Source organism: Perca flavescens, chromosome 16 (assembly GCF_004354835.1).
Source record: "Perca flavescens isolate YP-PL-M2 chromosome 16, PFLA_1.0, whole genome shotgun sequence".
Taxonomy (NCBI): domain Eukaryota; kingdom Metazoa; phylum Chordata; class Actinopteri; order Perciformes; family Percidae; genus Perca; species Perca flavescens.
The window spans coordinates 1,723,866-1,742,417 of NC_041346.1; the positions used below are offsets into that span (position 1 = coordinate 1,723,866).

The window sequence follows — 18,552 nt, forward strand, 5'->3', positions numbered from 1 at the left end:
GCAGCTGATTTTATTCAAACAAAACTGAGTAAAATGTAATTGATAAATGAATAAAATTAGTTGAATTCAGCTCAATGTGATTCCAAACTGCAAATAGTCATTTTTATTATGTATATGTCACTAATGTTTGATTACTAAATATTAATTAACACCATTCTCAGTTTTTACAGTGCATGGTGAATCGTAGTATCATGGCTCCATTCATGCTGCCTTTTTATTGTGGCGGTGCACGCGCGTGAACCTACTCTGAGTTGATTGAACCAACTTAAATCAGCTGTTCTGAAACTAAAAACTCTGAGTTTCCCATCTCAGGGTAAATCAACTCAGACATCAGGCTTAGACTCAGAGTTTGGTAAACCTCCTTCCTGGAACGGACCCCAGCTCTGTCACGGGTACAACGTTGGACTCAAATGCTTGACTCAACTCGGAGTAGAAGGTGAGTTTGTTTATTAATTAATAAACAATCCAGGCAACGGTACAAATCCAACAGGCAGAAGACGAGGTCGAAAATACAGGCAATAGATCAGGAAACACTGGAAACAAACACTAGAAAACGCTGGAGAGTGAGACACACAAGGAGTAACAACAATCTGGCAGGGAACAAGTGAAACAAGGAGGTGTATATATACACGGGGGATGGGAAGACAACTACACACAGGTGAATCACATTAGGGTGGGGCCAGGTAATCATGAAAGATAGGAAACAAACAAAGACAGGAAGACAAGTAAAGTTAAAAAAACCAAGATAAGGGATTAAGCCGGGATTTCCAGTTATCCTGGATGAATTTAGCCTTGACTCGGTTTCACGAAAGTGGAGGCACATAAATCACCATGGAGATTTAGTCTGTGCAGCTAGCCTGCTCCCGACCAGGCTAACAGCCAGGATTTATTTAATCCTGGAACCTTTTCTGTTCACTCAGCAGTGGTTTTACCCTATTGTTATCATCCTGCATTAAAATACAACAGGTACATATTGCTGTTCATTTAAGTACTGTTATTATTTGAAATTGTGACCATTAAATAATTATTCATGTGACAGTCATTGTTACTGTTATATTGCTGTATGAAGACTGCTGTTCATATTGTTATAAGAAGTTTGATGAATATATTATGGCAGTTGTTGAGATAATTAGAAAAGGCTGATAACATTTCAAATGTGTTTTAAATGAAGTCTGTTACTAAGGGCAATACATACAATGCTGTACATTTCTATAGTTCCCCAATGCACCTTAAATTATTTTAGTTTATAATTTCTTTTTTTATTCTTTAACAATAAGGATCATGTTTGTTCCTCTTCCATGTACATTGTATTTGGCATTCTTAGCACACAATTTGTGTTGTCCAGTAAACTGGGACAATAATTTGGGAGGATTGTACAATTTTAAGAACATATCCTAACTGTACAATCCTCCCAAATTATAGACTTAGTTCACTGGACCAGTAACTATCTAGTGATGTAGGCTACTGTACGTTCATGTAACAACAGGGAGAGGACATCTTAATGGTTTTTGACCTTATATGGTTTTTGACCTTATATTTTGCCTAATAACTGATGAATATACTCTGTTCCATTCATGTTTATAGTGTGCATGGAATTTATCACTTTATTATCTTTATAGTTTCTAGATTTTATAGTGCAATTTCTTCAGTGTCTTTATTTTCTATGTCCATATATACCAGGGAGCAAGGCATATAATATGTAGAGAAGGAAACGCGAGAAAAAGCGTGACAGATAATAGCGGACAGACTAAATGATAGTCTAAAAATAAACATTTATGAACTACTGCTCTTAAATGAAACCATTCAATGTGTCACTTGTCATTTGCAAAAACGAACACCTGTAAACTTTGCATTAAGAGCGAGTAGTGGAAGTTAATATGACTTAGGAAATTAATATTTTAGCCAATGAGAGAGAGGGAGGAACAGAGTGAAAGAGATATTTACGCTTCATATTCTAGCGTTATAGAAAATGGATCTTCATGGTAAATTTCCTGAGTAATGTTATCTTCTGATTACTTTTAAGGCAAATAGTACAACTGGTAATTTGGGCAAATGATTAGTAGCCTAATCATTGAATGGTAGGATTATGACGGTTTCCATTCAGAGCAGAGGTCAGTTAATGTTTATATTTAGGCTGCTTACGCATTCAGTCGGTCCGTGATCGTCTGCTACACTTTCTCTCGCTGTTTCGTTACAGCGGCCGTGTTTCTTTTCTTTTTATACAAATACTGTGTTTCACGTCGTCATACTTCCACAAGAAGCTGCTGCTCACTCTGTATAAAGTATGTACAATGCGTGTTCTCCATTTTGGCATCAGGAAATCTGTGATCGACCTCGCGGTCTTTTGAGGAAATCCGTGGACGCGCATCTATCTGAATTAGTTCAGCCTGGCTCGACCTAGTCTCTCCTCCTCAGCTCCTAGTCTCTCCTCCTCAGCTCCTAGTCTCTCCTCCTCAGCTCCTGGTCTCTCCTCCTCAGCTCCTAGTCTCGCCTCCTCAGCTCCTAGTCTCTCCTCCTCAGCTCCTAGTCTCTCCTCCTCAGCCTGGCTTGGTCTTTGTGAAACGCACCAAGCCAGGATGCACAGATTAGACTAGGTCAAGCCTCGCTTTATCAATTATCCTAGATTTATATATTCTGCTTTTGTGAAACAGGCCCCGGGGGTCCGTTCCAGGTAGGAGGTTTAACAAACTCTGAGTCTAACCCTGATGTCTGAGTTGATTTACCCCGAGATGGGAAACTCTGAGTTCTTGGTTCCAGAACAGCTGATTTGAGTTGGTTCAATCAACTCGGAGTATGTTCACTCAGGGTTACGCGCGTGCACAAAAGGCAGTATGAATGGAGCCATGATTCTACGATTCAGCACCTATAATTTCATTTAGGTGCAATCCTGCGGGTGAAAAAGTAAACTATAGGCCTACTAATCCCATTCTGAGGCTGCAGCACCATATCATTAAGAGAACTATAATGTATAATGATGTATTTCTTTTGAATGGCTCTACTGTCCAGGGAACACTACAAAAACGTTAAACCAATACGTTTTTTTATTCATGTAGATAAAACTGCATTAAAATGCGCCTGATACAGACTGACTGAATGAATGAATGAGGAAATGAGTTTGAGAGACTGAGAGAAACTCAAGTTTTTCCCCCCGTTTCTTGAAGAAAACCTGCTCCCGACCAGGTTAGGTTCACAGACTCAGTTACCATAGTAACTGACTCTGAGGTTAAGTTACCTCTCTTTCTGGAACGGAAAACCCAGAGTTTCCCTCATCTCAGGGTTAACAAACTCAGAGTTTTCACTAAACCTGCTTTCTGGAACGGGCCTCAGGGATGTAACCAAACAGTGGATTTCAAAATAAAACAGGAAGTCCATGAAAACAAACAGAAAACATGAAACCAACTAAAACACAGAAACTTGACACAAGGACAAAAACATGACCAGCTCTTAATTATAAAGGGACTTCCTTTGACACACTGAGCTCCTCTCTTCTCTCTCTTTCCATCTGTGTGCATCCATGTTCCAGAAATGCTTGTTACTAACTTAGCTTAGAGTCCTTGTGTTTTCTCGCCCCGTGTTTTCCTTGGATTAGGGTGGCACCTAAATCATGGTTGCAGCTGTCGCCGTGGTCCTGCTGCGCGCCCTGCTGTGCCCTACTACGCTCTGCAACGCCCCGCTACGCCCTGAACTACTACAACTATTATTTTTAGTCATAGTTCTACTATCTTTATTGTTACTATAAGTGCCACTGCTCATCATTCCAACTGCTATATTTATTATAAATCATATTTCTCTATCTATCTGTATCAGTGTCTCTGTGTCCCAACCGGCAGGGACAGATGCTGCCCACAGAGAGCCTGGGTCTGTCCCAGGTTTCTCCCTAAAAGGAAGTTTTTCCTCGCCACCATCGCACTAAATGCTTGCTCTTGGAGGGGGGGGGGATTGTTGGGTCTTTGTAAATGATGGAGTGTGGTCTAGATCTACTCCATCTGTAAAGTGTCTTGAGATAACTCTTGTTATGATTTGATAGGCAACTATAAATAAAATTGAATTGAATGATTTGTTTGTGTCTGTCTGTCGGTTAGTTTGTTAACAGTACTTAGAACGTTCTGGCAGAGTGGTTAAAACAAAAACAGATGCATGTATGTGTCAGACTCATACAAGTATGACATTTTCTTTTTACAATAAAAAACCTTTATTTAGATAGGTCAGTATTATTATTCAATCTATCTTTTAACATGGAAAATCAGTCCCACTCTTATATTCTATTAGTCTGTTCTATTAGTAACTCAATTCTACTAATAATATAATGCTGACTTTTTAAATTGCTTAAAATACCAGCCTAAAAAGGACTTGAATGGTACTGTCCCTCCCCTTCCACTCTCTGTGTGTTGCTGTTCTCAAACGTTGTTCTCTTCTGGAAAAAACACCAAACATCGAGCAAGCTCCACGCTGAAAATAGCAAGTTTTAAAGAAAGTTTGGATGGTGTAACAAGGCAGACCTGCTTGGTTCTCTCGGGACACTAGACACTAGTACTTGTATACAGGGCCACGAATGGATCAGCCCCAGCATACATCCAGGACATGGTCCAACCCTATACCCCAACCCGCCCACTCCGCTCTGCATCAGCCAACCTGCTTGCTGCCCCCTCACAGCCAGGGACAACTAATCACTCAACGAAATCCCGACTGTTTGTTGTCCTGGCTCCTAAACTGTGGAATGAGCTCCCCATTGACATCAGGACGGCCGAAAGCCTACGCATCTTCTGACGAAGGCTAAAAACACATCTCTTCCGACTGCACCTCGGATAAACATTAAAAAAATATATATATATTTACATTGTAGATTCTTACTGAAGGCATCAAAACTATGAACACGTGGAATTATGTACTTAACAAAAAAAGTGTGAAATAACTGAAAACATGTCTTATATTCTAGTTTCTTCAAAGTAGCCACCTTTTGCTCTGATTACTGCTCTGCACACTCTTGGCATTCTCTTGATGAGCTTCAAGAGGTAGTCACCTGAAATGGTTTTCCAACAGTCTTGAAGGAGTTCCCAGAGATGTTTAGCACTTGTTGGCCCTTTGGCCTTCACTCTGCGGTCCAGCTCACCCCAAACCATCTCGATTGGGTTCAGGTCCGGTGACTGTGGAGGCCAGGTCATCTGGTGCAGCACTCCATCACTTCTTGGTCAAATAGCCCTTACACAGCCTGGAGGTGTGTTTGGGGTCATTGTCCTGTTGAAAAATAAATGATGGTCCAACTAAACGCAAACCAGATGGGATGGCATGTCGCTGCAGGATGCTGTGGTAGCCATGCTGGCAGTATGGTCCATGTCAGTAAAAAAATGTGTTCCCATTTGAACACCCAGATATTATCAAAAATGACGCTACACGTAGGCTTTTGTGTTCACATATGACACACTTTATTCAATTTATGACAGTTTGGTTTCTAATTTAGGTGCACACAAGTTGTTTACATCCTGTCTTAAAATGTATAGTTACACTTTATCTCTGATCTTATCAAACCGTCTTTACTGCTTAGTTGACTTCCTTTGAGTTTAGGCCCTACTTTTTTGACTACATTTTCTAGTTTCATATGTTATATTAGGATATATATTTTTTTTTTAAACCTTTATTTATCCAGGTAAACTATTTCCTGTACTAGAAACCATGTTGTGTGAAGGAGAAAGGTGTCCTTGTGTGCAGCAGCAACTATCTTGTATGAGTTTGAGTTTCTTATCATTGCTCTGAAAAGATGACAATACATAAGTGAGCTTTGCTACATTCCTGATGATTCCTATGTCCAATGAGAAATGCTTCGTCATGTTTGGTCAAACAAGAGAAACTGTTCCAGCGGAAACATTTGCTCTTGGGACAGTTGTGCCCATGAGTGACTTTTTACATGCACACAAGATAGTCACATGTGAACGCAAGGGGCCTCACTTATCAACCGCGTGTACGCACTGTTATGTGCGTATGTAATGCGTCAGAACGTTACCACGCAAAGTGTGGAATTTACCAACGTGCACTTACACTTAGGAATGTGTATGAATATAAGCACAGCTCTGGCCATGCCAACAAAATCTAGTGGTAGAAGAGCCATACTACAAATAAAAATTAGGAGTGTCACAGTATGCATCACACAATCAACATCCACACGTGTCCAGTGTTTCTTTTTATTACAAAACACTCAATTAGTCATTTTTCTAGTTTTAAAACGGACAAGTTGCCCAATTGGTGTCAAACCGGATAAAAGACCGTTGTGACAAATGTTTGAAATATAGTGCTGTGGCGTATCTTGCGTTATTGGAAGACTTGGCAAACAATGTGCTCAAAGATGGCGCTGATCTGCTTGGCGAGGGCACAGAGCAACTTCTAAGTAGGTGCCGCATCCCCAAAAACATACTGTTGGATTTGTGTCGTGATATCCGTGACCTTCTCCAATGCAGAATTTTTGTCTTTTGTTTGTAATTCGTCCTGCCCTGAGTGAACCAAACAATATTTGTTGGTTGGATTCAAGCACATCTACCAGTAGCTTCATTTCACGGTTTGAGAAGTTCTTCTTCTTTGCCATTATTGCGGCGAGGGACTAACACATTCACGTGATTGATAAAGGGATCTGTTGTTACCATATATGGTTAATTGGAGACATTTCTGAATGCATTGGCCTAAGTGTGAACGAGCATGGTGGTTAAGAACAGGTGGGATCTATCAAGATTGATTACTTACTGATGTGCACACGATTTACTTGCGCACGTTTGATACATACAGATTTTTTTTGTTCTTAAGCACATACTAAATTTAATTTGTAAGACAGAATTTAGATCATTTTCTATGCACTGTTGATAAATGAGGCCCAAGGAACCTTGTATTGAAGATCAGATCATTTTCTGATTAAAGAGACTTGCAATAGTTTGTAGTGCACACTAAATATCTTTGAGTTAGCCATAGACACGTTCTTGCAAGGGGCTCCAGACTGACGTCTGAACCATCCTCACATGACGTTGATGTTACATTCAGACTCCATCTGTACAGGTCTGCGCTGGGAGCTTGGGTTGGGTTGGGGGATTAAAGCGTTGATTAAAGCTCTGAGGTGGTCTCTATAGGTTGTTGAGCTCCAAAAGGGTTTGGTCCAACACCTGGTGCATGTCCAGGTTCTCCTCTTTGGCCTGGGCCAGTTTCTCTGGGGGAGGAAACAAAGTCACAAGGGTGAGTATTTAAATACATTTCCTGTCTGGAACTGGAGATACAGAAAATCCCAAGGCCCTTAAAATTCTACACAGTCTTACCATAAAAGGGCAGCATTAAAACCAAGGCACTCTTGTTGAAAAAAAATATAAAACCTGGGTTTTTTAATGCTATTGTTGCTGTTTTTTCGGGAAAAAAAATGGCAGTAAAAATAGACTTTGGGCAAGTAGAATTTGTTTTTACTTGCCCGACCGACAAGTGGGAAAAAAACTTTAACGTTGAACCCTGATCAATAAAGGCTTTTTAATATTTTCCTCAACAAGAGTGCCTTGGTTGTCATGCTGTTCTGATACTATTGGGTTACCACGGCACCAAAGAGCACCTTGTGAGACTTTCTTCAACCACCACCAAAAAGAAGCGCTCCTTTACCATAAAAGGGTGTGCTCAAAAGACAGACAAGAAGCTCAATCTGCCCGTTTCTGAGGTTTAAAAGAGAAGAATTAAATGCTGCTGGAGAACTTCGCAAACCTGTTTAACTCTACACTACATTTTTCAATGATACTTTATTTTACAAAGCTATAATTTCCTAATCATTTTCTTTTTTTTTATAAATGAAGTTTTTATTGGTTTTCTTTATACATAACGAAACATACCAAAAACCAACATAAAAAGAAAAACATCAATCTTGATAATACCGGTAATAAGTGAAAAATAATACTAATTACAGAAATTCCACTTTATGCACAACAGTCTAGGCAATTTACAATTCAAGCGTGTAGTCATCCTTCAAAGTACCCAACTGAATAAAATTCTCCCACATGTCAACATCTCTATGTTTTCCATTCATTTTAGCTAACATTCTTTCATATGATACATTCTCAACCATAAATTCAATCCACATTTTAAAAGAAGGACATTGAATATCTTTCACACAGTATCAATCGAACTGCCGTAATTACTCCCACAGTGAAAAGTGAAAACTCATTATTTTTGATCTGGGGAATCTCAGATTTATCTCCTAAGAGGCAAATCCTTGATGAAAATGGAAGGTCGAGTCCCAAACATTCTCCAAGATACAGTATTTCAACACAATTTCCCAAAAAGGTTGAATCTTTGAACAATGCCAAAGAACATGCATATATGTGCCAGTTTCTTGTTTACATTTCCAGCATTTATTATCATTTAGACCACCCATTCTAAAAAGTCGAGCTGGCGTATAATAATACCGGTGTAAAACCTTATACTGGATAAGTTTGCCTCTTGCTTCCCTTATATACCTTCCACTGTTGGACAGAACTCTGCTCCAGGTGTCCTTATCTATGGCACTATTAATGTCTCTTTGCCAAATCAATCTCAAGTTTTCACAGTTCTTATCACCAATCCTTAAACTGACACAAAATCTTTCTAAAACATTCTTCTCTTGTCCAATGGGAACCTTTGCCACTCAACAATTTCTAATCTGCAAATATTTCCAGAAATGATCCCGGCCTTCTAAATTAAATTTTCCTTTTAAATTATTGTAAGATAAAAGCTTGTCATTACTAAATAAATCATTTAGGGTACGTATTCCACTTTTAAGCCATTGTCCCCAAAACAAGGTCTTTTTCCCTACCTTAACAAATGGGTTATTCCATATTGATGAGTAATATTGACACAGGTGAGAAATCTTACACTTTTTGTGGATGAATTTCCAAACCTCTTTGGAATGAAGCAATATTGGATTGGTCATATGATGCCGATCCCCTTCTGGGTTTTGTGAAAAAGCCTCTATTGGCCGAAAGGGGGAGGTAAGTTGTCGTTCTATTAATACCCAATCCAAATCTAAATCTAAAACATCTTCCCCCCAGTGTCTAGCAATCTTAGCCATTTCAAATGCTACTTTATAGAGCTCTACATTTGGCAATGCCAAACCTCCCCTATCTCTGGGCAAACATAACTTATTAAAGCCAATCCTGGGTCTTTTACCTTGCCACAGAAAATTCCTGATCATAGCATTATATTGTTTATATATCTGATGAGGTATATTTACAGGGACCATCCCCGATATGTAATTAAACTGTGGGGCTATCACCATCTTTATTATATTAATCTTTCCCCATAAAGTTAAAAAAAGCTTTTTCCAACCATCTAATTTTGCCTGTATTTTGTGAAGCAAAGGTTCCATATTCAAATTCATTATATTCTCTAAATTAGGGCTCAGGTGGATACCTAAATATCTAATACCTTTATGCATCCATTTAAACTTAAATGTACTGACTGAGGAAGAAAAACACACTGCTGATACTGGCATAGCCTCTGACTTATGCCAGTTGATTTTATATCCTGAGAATTTAGAATAAGATTCAATCATATTAAGGAGTACTGGTAAGGAACACGCAGGGTCTTTAATTACTAACAATAGGTCATCGGCATACAATAGTAATTTATGTTCTCTTTCCCCTGCAAATACACCTTTAATTCTTGGTTCCTCTCTAATCATTGACGCAAGCGGTTCTAAAACTAATGTAAAAAGTAGTGGGCTAAGAGGGCAGCCTTGGCGGGTAGACCTAGAAAGATTAAAAAAAGATGACATTATTCCATTAGTTATCACAGCTGCTTTAGGATTGGAGTAAAGAATTTGAACCCACTTCACAAAACCTGAACCAAAACCATATTTTTCTAAGGCCGCGAAAAGAAACCCCCACTCCACCCTATCAAAGGCCTTTTCTGCGTCAAGTGAAATAGCAACAATGGGATCCAGATTAGAATGATTCATCCACATGAGATGTAATAGTCTTCTCATATTGTCAGATGAGGATCTATTTTTAATAAAGCCTACCTGATCTCTGTGTATAATTTTAGGTAAAATACTTTCTAATCGTGAGGTTAATAATTTTGTAAACAGTTTACAATCTACGTTCAACAAACTTATTGGACGGTAATTAGCAGGATCCATTGTATCTCTTCCAGATTTTGGTATGAGTGATATTACGGCTTCATTGAAACGGTCAGGTAACATATCATTCACATGTATCTCTGAAAATACATCTGTTAATACTGGGGTCAACTCATCGACAAACTTCTTATAATATTCTGCTGAAAATCCATCTGAGCCTGGTCATTTCCCAGATTTCAAAGACTTTATAATAGTTCTAACCTCTTCTTGTGTTATAGGTGCATCTATTGAATCTCGTTCATCGGGGGTTAAAGTGGGCAATGTAACATTGGTTAAAAAATCTTTCAACTCCTTTGGACTGTAACAGGATTCTGATGTGTACAATTTTGAACAGAACTGGTTAAAAACCCTATTAATTTCTTTATTAGATGTGAACACCTTATCTCCCTCTTTTATTGCAGGTATGATGTGAGATGCATCATGTTGCTTAATCTGCCTAGCAAGGAGTTTCCCAGCTTTCTCCCCACTTTCGTAATACTTGGTCTTCAATCTAAATAATGCATATTCTGCTTTCTTATTAAAGAGTTCGTGAAGATCAAATTTTAATTGACAAAGCTGTTTAAACTTAAAATCTGAAAAACCTTGTACCAATTCTTTTTCAAAATCACTGATTTGTTTTTCTAAAAGTTTCACTTTTTCAACACTTTCCTTTTTTTTTCCTACTGGCATAAGCAATACATTTCCCCCTGATAAATGCCTTGGAGGCATCCCAAACTGTTGCTAATCTCTGAGATGACCCAATATTAAGTTCAAAAAACATTTTCATGTCGTTCTGCAGTGAATCTATAAAAACCTTATCTTCCAGTATAAATGTATTTAGCCTCCATCTCCCCCTTTTCTTATAATCTACCTTAAATTCTAATTTTAACTCCACATGTGCATGATCGGTCAGTCCTATTACTCCAATTATACATTCAGAAACAAGGTCAGTTAAAGAGCTGGAGATCAAAAAGTAATCAATTCTTGAAAAGGTCTTGTGACAATTTAAAAAGAATGTGTATTCCCTTTCTCGTGGATTAACGAATCTCCAAATATCTGTTAATCCATTGTCATCCTTTAGAGTGTGAATAGCAGCCCTATCTCTTGGGATTGAACTGACTCTGCTTTGACTTCTGTCCAGGATGCCATCCATAGTCTGATTAAAATCACCTCCAAGTATAACATATTCCTCGAGGTTGGTTAATATTTTGTTTACCTCATGAATGAATTCAGGCTCCTCCTTATTTGGTGCATATACATTACACAGCACTATTTTAACATCGTTGAGCTTTGCTTCTATACAGAGTAAACGTCCTTCCTTGTCTTTATGTTGATTCGTCAATACAAAATGTATTTTCTTCCTGACTAGAATAGCTACTCCAATCCTCTTGCTTGATACAGAATTATGAAAAACATGACCTACCCATCCACATCTAAGTTTCAAAGCTTCCTTTTCATCTTTAAAATGTGTTTCTTGTAAAAAGGCAATATCAGCCTTTCTGATCTTAAGATATGCAAGTATTTTTTTTCTTTTAACAGGAGACCCACAGCCATTTATATTCCAAGATATGAAATTTACACATTGTCTATCCATCGCACATTAGTAAAATATAACACACTGTACCTGTTGTGCCTCGGTGAAATTTCCTTATTAATTTCCGAAACGAAAAAAACCAAGCAAAAAAAACGTTTAACATATAAACTGGTATTATACCCACAGTCACTTCTGATAGAAAACCAATACTTTAACTTCCAACAATTTTGTGAACAACAAATCCTTGAAGAACAAACGAAAAATAAAACAAAAAAGGGAGAAAACAAAAAACTCAAAACACTGCCCATAAGGGGCAGCGAGCCCACTTCTGGGTCACACATTTGGTCCGTGATGCTCGCTGTCAGCAAAAACTCACTGACTCAGGAAGACCAGAGGTGTCAAAAATATTCACATTCATTACTCAAGTAGAAGTATAGATACTAGGGTTTGAAAAGACTTTTGTAGAAGTTGAAGTATCAACTCAAGCTTTATACTTAAGTAAAAGTGTAAAAGTATTGGTTTCAAAACTACTTAAAGTATAAAAGTAAAAGTAATGTAAGGCAGAGATCTTCAACAGGGGGTCCTCAGAGTCATTGCAGAGGGGCCTCCAAATTATTCCATAATTCCAACATATTATTAGCAAATATAAATTCCCACTGATGATAGGCTTACTGGCCTATAGGTAAGGTAGTCACTAAGATATCAGCCCACAGATACAGTTAATCCTAGATTTACTGTGCCACATATGTAACATTAAAATATGATTTATAAAATCATGCCAACAATTAATATTTTAATAGCTTATGAAAAAAGGGTACATAAGAAGGCTTTAGGCTGCCCTAACAGTTATTGTAGGCCCAGTTTAATATGCAACTTAATTTCTACTTAATATGTGGTAGGGGGTCCCTGCTACATCTCACTTTAAGTTAAGGGGTCCTTGGCTTAAAAAAACGTTGAAGACCCCTGATGTAAGGGGGAAACAATGCCATTAAGGACAAAAACGTAACCCCAAAACGTGGGGACAAAACCATAATGACTATAATAATGTTATATTAAAATCATACCTGCAAACTCAGAAGGGCTGAAAAAGGTGACACATCTCTTCTGTGTTTTTCAGACAACGGCAGCTACAGGCTGGTGTTACAATCCTCTCCAGTGAAATACAGACACACTTTACACCGTTTAGCTCTCAGCATTTTATCATGTTTACTCCAGCTGCTAGCTAACGCTAGGCTAACGTTACCTGCTGTCAACTGTAGTGTTAACTAGCGTCCCGTGCGGCGATGTTTCAGTTCCCTCTAACGTCCGTTTTCGGAGCATCAGAGAGAAGCGCAGGCATTTAAGTGGCACCTAAATAAGGCACCGAAATCCGCGTTGCTATTCGGTCCGGTAGATAACGGGCGTTAAGGCACCGGTGGCGTATTAGCACCAAGTCTGTGCACGTTTGATGGATCGCGTACAAACCAATAGGGTGTCGGAATGACTATGTTTATACTTCTCATCCAACCACAATCACATTCACTCTCTCCGGATGGAGCGATTTGGATAGGGGTTTTTGTTTGTGTGTTTTTGAACGATGAACAAGCTGAACTGAAATATGAGTAACGAGGCTATTTTTAAAATGTAAGGAGTAGAAAGTACAGATAATTGCGTGAAAATGTAAGGAGTAGAAGTAAAAAGTATGCTGTAAAATAATTACTCCAGTAAAGTATAGATACCCAAAATTTCTACTTAAGTAAGGGAACGAAGTATTTGTACTTCGTTACTTGACACCTCTGAGGAAGACAGACCCCAAAGCTTTTCGTCCACCCAACCTTACAACCCGTATCATAATGCTTCGACTTACATATTTCCAGTCACAGCACTTTACTTATCACCTCCTTGTAGCTGGATGTGCTCCTTTATGTATCTTTCCGCTTCCATGTGGTCAGTAAAACTCTGCCTTTTTCCCTTCCAAGTAAACCTCAGTGTTGCAGGGTGGGCCAGAGTATGGCGAACTTCGCGGTCCCAGAGTAACTTCTTCGCTGTGGAGAATTTCATCCTCATTGTTGCTCTCTCCCTCGACATATTCTCAAAAATGGACAGCTTGCACTCCTCCCATTCAAATCCCCTGCTCTTTTTCGCTGCAGCCAGGACTTTCTCCCTCGCAGTATAACGTAGAAATTTCACCAACACGACCCGGGGACATTGATCTTCATTAGGCTTAGGCCCGAGGCTCCGATGACTCCGTTCAATCTCGAATTCCGATCCAATCAATCCGAGCCCCTCTGATAGGATCTTTTGTACATACTCGTTCATTTTGCAGCCTGCTTCCTTCCCCTCTTTGAGGCTGATTATTTTGATGTTATTCCATCTGCTGCGATTTTCCAAATGCTCAGCTTTATTCCAGAGTTCATCCACAAGTTTCGTCCTCCTCTCAGTATCACCAGTCAAACGATTTGATGTGTCCTCCACATGCGAGATGCGATTCTTGGCCTCGTCGAGTCTAGCCTGTACGTTGCTGATGAAGTTCTGTAGTAGTCGCCTTGATGGTAATCACATCATTTGCTACCCCCTTCAAACCTGCGTTCATTTGACTGATTTCAGCAAAGACATCTTTCAAGTTCGGATTTTGATTACTTGACTCTGGTGACGGGGAATCGTTAGCTTCTGAGGTTGTTGTTTTCAAACGCGTTAGCACCCCTCAAATTGGCTGCTTGGAAGATTTGTCGTTTGTTGGATGCTTCAGGTAAAAAGTAAGTTATCTATCGAAGTCTGATTAACTTTGCGAACGAAATATATACTAAATCATCTAATTGAAGGTGGGTGTCAGAAGCGCTGCTCTAGCGTGCCGCCATTTCCCAGCTTGTCATCACGTGACTCCAGCTTTCCTAATCATTTTCTAATAATTTCCTCAGAAGTTTCCTGGAAAAAAAAAACAATGTCTTTTGGTACTGATCATACTGGGGCTAGTCTGGATCAACGGAAGCACATTTTCCAGGTTAAAGCCGGACATCTTGATGTCCTTTGCCCCTCACCTTCTGCTCTCTGTGTGTTGCCGTTCTTAAAATACCGCTACAGGAAACAACAACCTTCAACAAGCAAGCCATACGCTGAAAATGGCAAGTTTTGAAGAAATCTTGGATTGGCAAAAAAGGCAGGCCTGTCAAAGATTATGTTTAGGGCATTCCTCTCTAACTGGGACGTTTTGGGAGCGATTGGTGGGATTGCTGTGGATGAAGTACACATGGAGCCAATGAGGTTAAACCATGTATCCAGCTCTTTTTTTTTTTTTTTTTTTTGGGGCTTTTCCACCTTTATTTTGATAGGACAGGTGAGGAAGGGTAGAGAGAGAGAGAGAGAGAGAGAGGGGGGGGGACATGCAGGAAATTGTCACAGGTCAAATTCAAACCCTGGACCTCCGCGTCAAGGCATAAACCTCTCAGTATATGTGTGCCTGCTCTACCACTGAGCCAACCCGGCCACGTATCCAGCTCATTTAAATAGTTGGCATTACTGTATTGTGTCAAACTTGTGTTAAACTACATTTAATATGTGCAAATGTTCCACCAAAACAACTTCCTTCCTGAGACTATTTAGCAGAGCTACCGTCGCTGAGTCCGGAGCTTAGCGCCGCTCAAGACCCTTGTGATTGGTTTAAACAAACCAGAGCGTTTTTTTTCTCCTATCCCAGAATGCATCTGTGGTGCAGCCAGACCACAGCACTGTGGAGATAGAGCTGGCAATGCGAGACTACACAGTTACAAATGTCTGAACTGATGTTCATCTGGCAATTCTGGCAGTTACACTGGGCATGATAATTGCCTTTAATTAGTACCAGATTAAATACATAGTTTATTCCGGGAACTTTCCAGGAAACTATGAGCAAATAATGAACTATAAAATAAAGTGTTACCTGTGTTTCTCAGTTGTTTTAGCTCATTTTCTAAAAGACTGTTTTTCCAGTAATTCTAAATACGGGACTGAACCCACTATTTATGCAACACAAAACCATTTCCAACTGCAAAACCAACTTAAAAACTACAAAACTGAAAATGAAATGAATTAAAGCATCACTGTCGCAATGCAATCGGCCTGTCACTGATTGAAGCAAGGCAAGCCAAGTCTATGCATAGTCTCATGACAGTGTGTTCATGTAGTTTGTTTTACACTGAGACTTATGTATAGATGTATAGAGACTATAGCAAATCCAACCGAATACTAGCCATCAAACTCGTGCCACACAGACACATCAAGCATTTCTATAAAAAGTTTATCAGTATGTTTGTTACTCACAGTATGTACCTGACACTGCAAATCTAGCGATGCATTGATCTGTTCCCACAGCTATCACATAAAGAAACATGGTTTACAGATCATCTAATACAAATGCAGGTGGACCTGAGAGTCTTCTCTCTCTGGGTCCAGGCTGCACGCCTAGTGGCACTCATGACTCTTTCCAGGACAAGCCTGGGCCCTGTGTATTAAATTCTTCTTCAATCTATGTTGTGATAGGTAATAGAAAAAGAATGGTGAATCTGCTAAGTAAGAAAAAGAAGCACTTAACTGCCAACATAGCAAATTTAGCTAAGCAACAACCTGTCCCAAAAAATTATTTTAACACTAGCCTTACTAAATGTCAGGTCTTTGGCAGGTAAATCATTTTTAATCAATGATTTTATTATTAAGCACAATCTTGATTTTATGTTTTTAACTGAAACCTGGTTAGACCATAATAACAGTGCTGCTGTTCTTATAGAGTCAGCTCCCCCTAACTTCAGTTTTGTGAGCACAGAGTGAATAAGAAAGGAGGTGGAGTCGGCATTTTGTTTAATGACTCATTCCAATGTACTCAAATTTCTTATGGAAACTTTGCTTCTTTTGAATATGTGGCTCTTCAGCTAAGGTCCTCCCCTCAACCTATATTTCTAAATATCTACAGGCCACCTAAATACTGTGCAACCTTCTTTGACGACTTTACTGAACTGCTGTCTATAATCTGTATTAACTTTGATTGTGTAGTTATTGCTGGTGATTTCAACATTCATGTTGATAACCCCCAGGATAGAGGGACCAAAGAACTTTTTTGAAAGGCAACTTTTTTGAAAACTATGGACTGACTCAGCATGTGACACAGCCCACACACAACAAGGGGCACACTCTGGACTTGATTATCTCGAAGGGTTTGAACATTTCCAAGGTTGTGGTGACTGATGCTGCTCTTTCTGTTCATTCCTGTGTTTTCTTTAATGGCACTATCTCTGTGCACAAAAGTGTCCAAACAAAGGTAATCAGAAAACGGTATATCACTGAAAACACCAGTGAATCATTCATTCAGCTTTTCTCCTCCAAACCCACCCTCTCAGTGGCCTCAGTCACTGAGCTTGTAGACAATTTCAATTGTAAAATTACAAATGTTATTGATGCAATTGCTCCCACTAAGGTCAAAGCTGTCTCTGGTAAGAAAAGATCTCCATGGAGAAATGTCATACTGGTAAGAACCGAAAAAAGAGAGCAGGTGTCGAAAAACTAATCTCAAGGTCCACTACAACACTTATAAAGAGAGACTTCGCATTGATAATTCGGAACTGAGGCATGCAAGGTGGTCCTTCTTTTCGGACATTATTGCCAAAAATAATAATAATTCACATGCTTTGTTTGCTACTGTCGATAGGTTAACCAACCCTCCAGTACCAGTAGCATCTGAACTTTTATCCACCGAGGCCTGCAATGATTTTGCCACTTTCTTCAACGACAAAATTCAGAAAATTAGACAAACAGTCAGTGCTTCCATATTGAATACAGAGTTTGTGTTGTCACAGTGTCCAGGCAAAACCAATTCCAATATGACCCAATTCCATATGATTAACCGTAAAAACCTGGAGGACATTATACAACATTTGAATACCTCCTCCTGTTGCCTTGATATTCTACCAACAGGCCTTTTCAAAAATGTTTCGAATCGTTTGGCTACAGATCTTCTGCAGATTGTAAACACGTCTCTTCTTTCAGGTATCTTCCCACAGACCCTGAAAACTGCAGTCATCAAGCCACTCTTAAAAAAGAACAATCTAGACACGTCACTAATGAGCAACTATAGGCAGATATAAAACCTTCCATTTTTAAGTAAAATCATTGAAAAAACAGTTTCTCTACAACTCAACCTTTTCTTGTCACTAAACTTTCCTGTTTAACATCTACATGCTTCCACTGGCTCAGATTATGGATACCATAGTTATGCGGATGACACACAAATTTATATAAACTTATCGCCAGGGGACTATAGTCCAATACAACAACTGACTAAGTGCACTGAACAAATTAACGACTGGATGTGCCAGAATTTTCTTAAATTAAATGACGAAAAAACTGAGGTGTTTGTTTTTGGAGCAAAAGAGGAACGATTGAAAGTCAGCACTCAGCTTCAAACGACAATGTTAAAAACAACAGACAAAGCCAGAAATCTTGGTGTAGTCATGGACTCAGACCTGAATTTTAACAGCCACATTAGACAATTACAAAGTCAGCCTATTACCACCTTAAAAATATATCAAGGGTTAAAGGACTTATGTCTCAGCAGGATTTGGAAAAACTTGTCCTTGTTTTTATCTTTAGTAGACTTGACTATTGTAACGGTGTCCTTACAGGTCTCCCTAAAAAATCAATCAGACAACTGCAGCTGATTCAGAACACTGCTGCTCGAGTCCTCACTAAAACCAAGAAAGTGGATCACATCACTCCAGTACTGAAGTCTCTACACTGGCTTCCAGTGCCTCAAAGAATTGATTTCAAAATACTTTTACTGGTTTATAAATCACTAAATGGTTTAGGGCCAAAATACATTTCTGATCTGTTACTACACTATGACCCACCCAGACCTCTCAGGTCGTCTGGGACAGGTCTACTTATTGTCCCCAGAGTCAGAACTAAACAGGGG

At 39.1% G+C, this 18,552-nt stretch overlaps 1 protein-coding gene across 2 annotated transcripts in view; it reads right to left on the bottom strand.

Moving 5' to 3' along the window:
- Positions 1-5,547: 5,547 nt before the first annotated feature.
- The window catches only part of tpm2 (tropomyosin 2 (beta)), a 54,351-nt gene continuing 41,346 nt past the window's right edge, over positions 5,548-18,552 (bottom strand). For both annotated transcript variants that reach the window (XM_028601636.1, XM_028601634.1), the window contains exon 9: positions 5,548-7,183. In XM_028601636.1, coding sequence (XP_028457437.1) covers positions 7,101-7,183 — 83 coding nt within the window. In that variant the 3' untranslated portion in view covers positions 5,548-7,100. The remainder of the gene's footprint in view (positions 7,184-18,552) is intronic.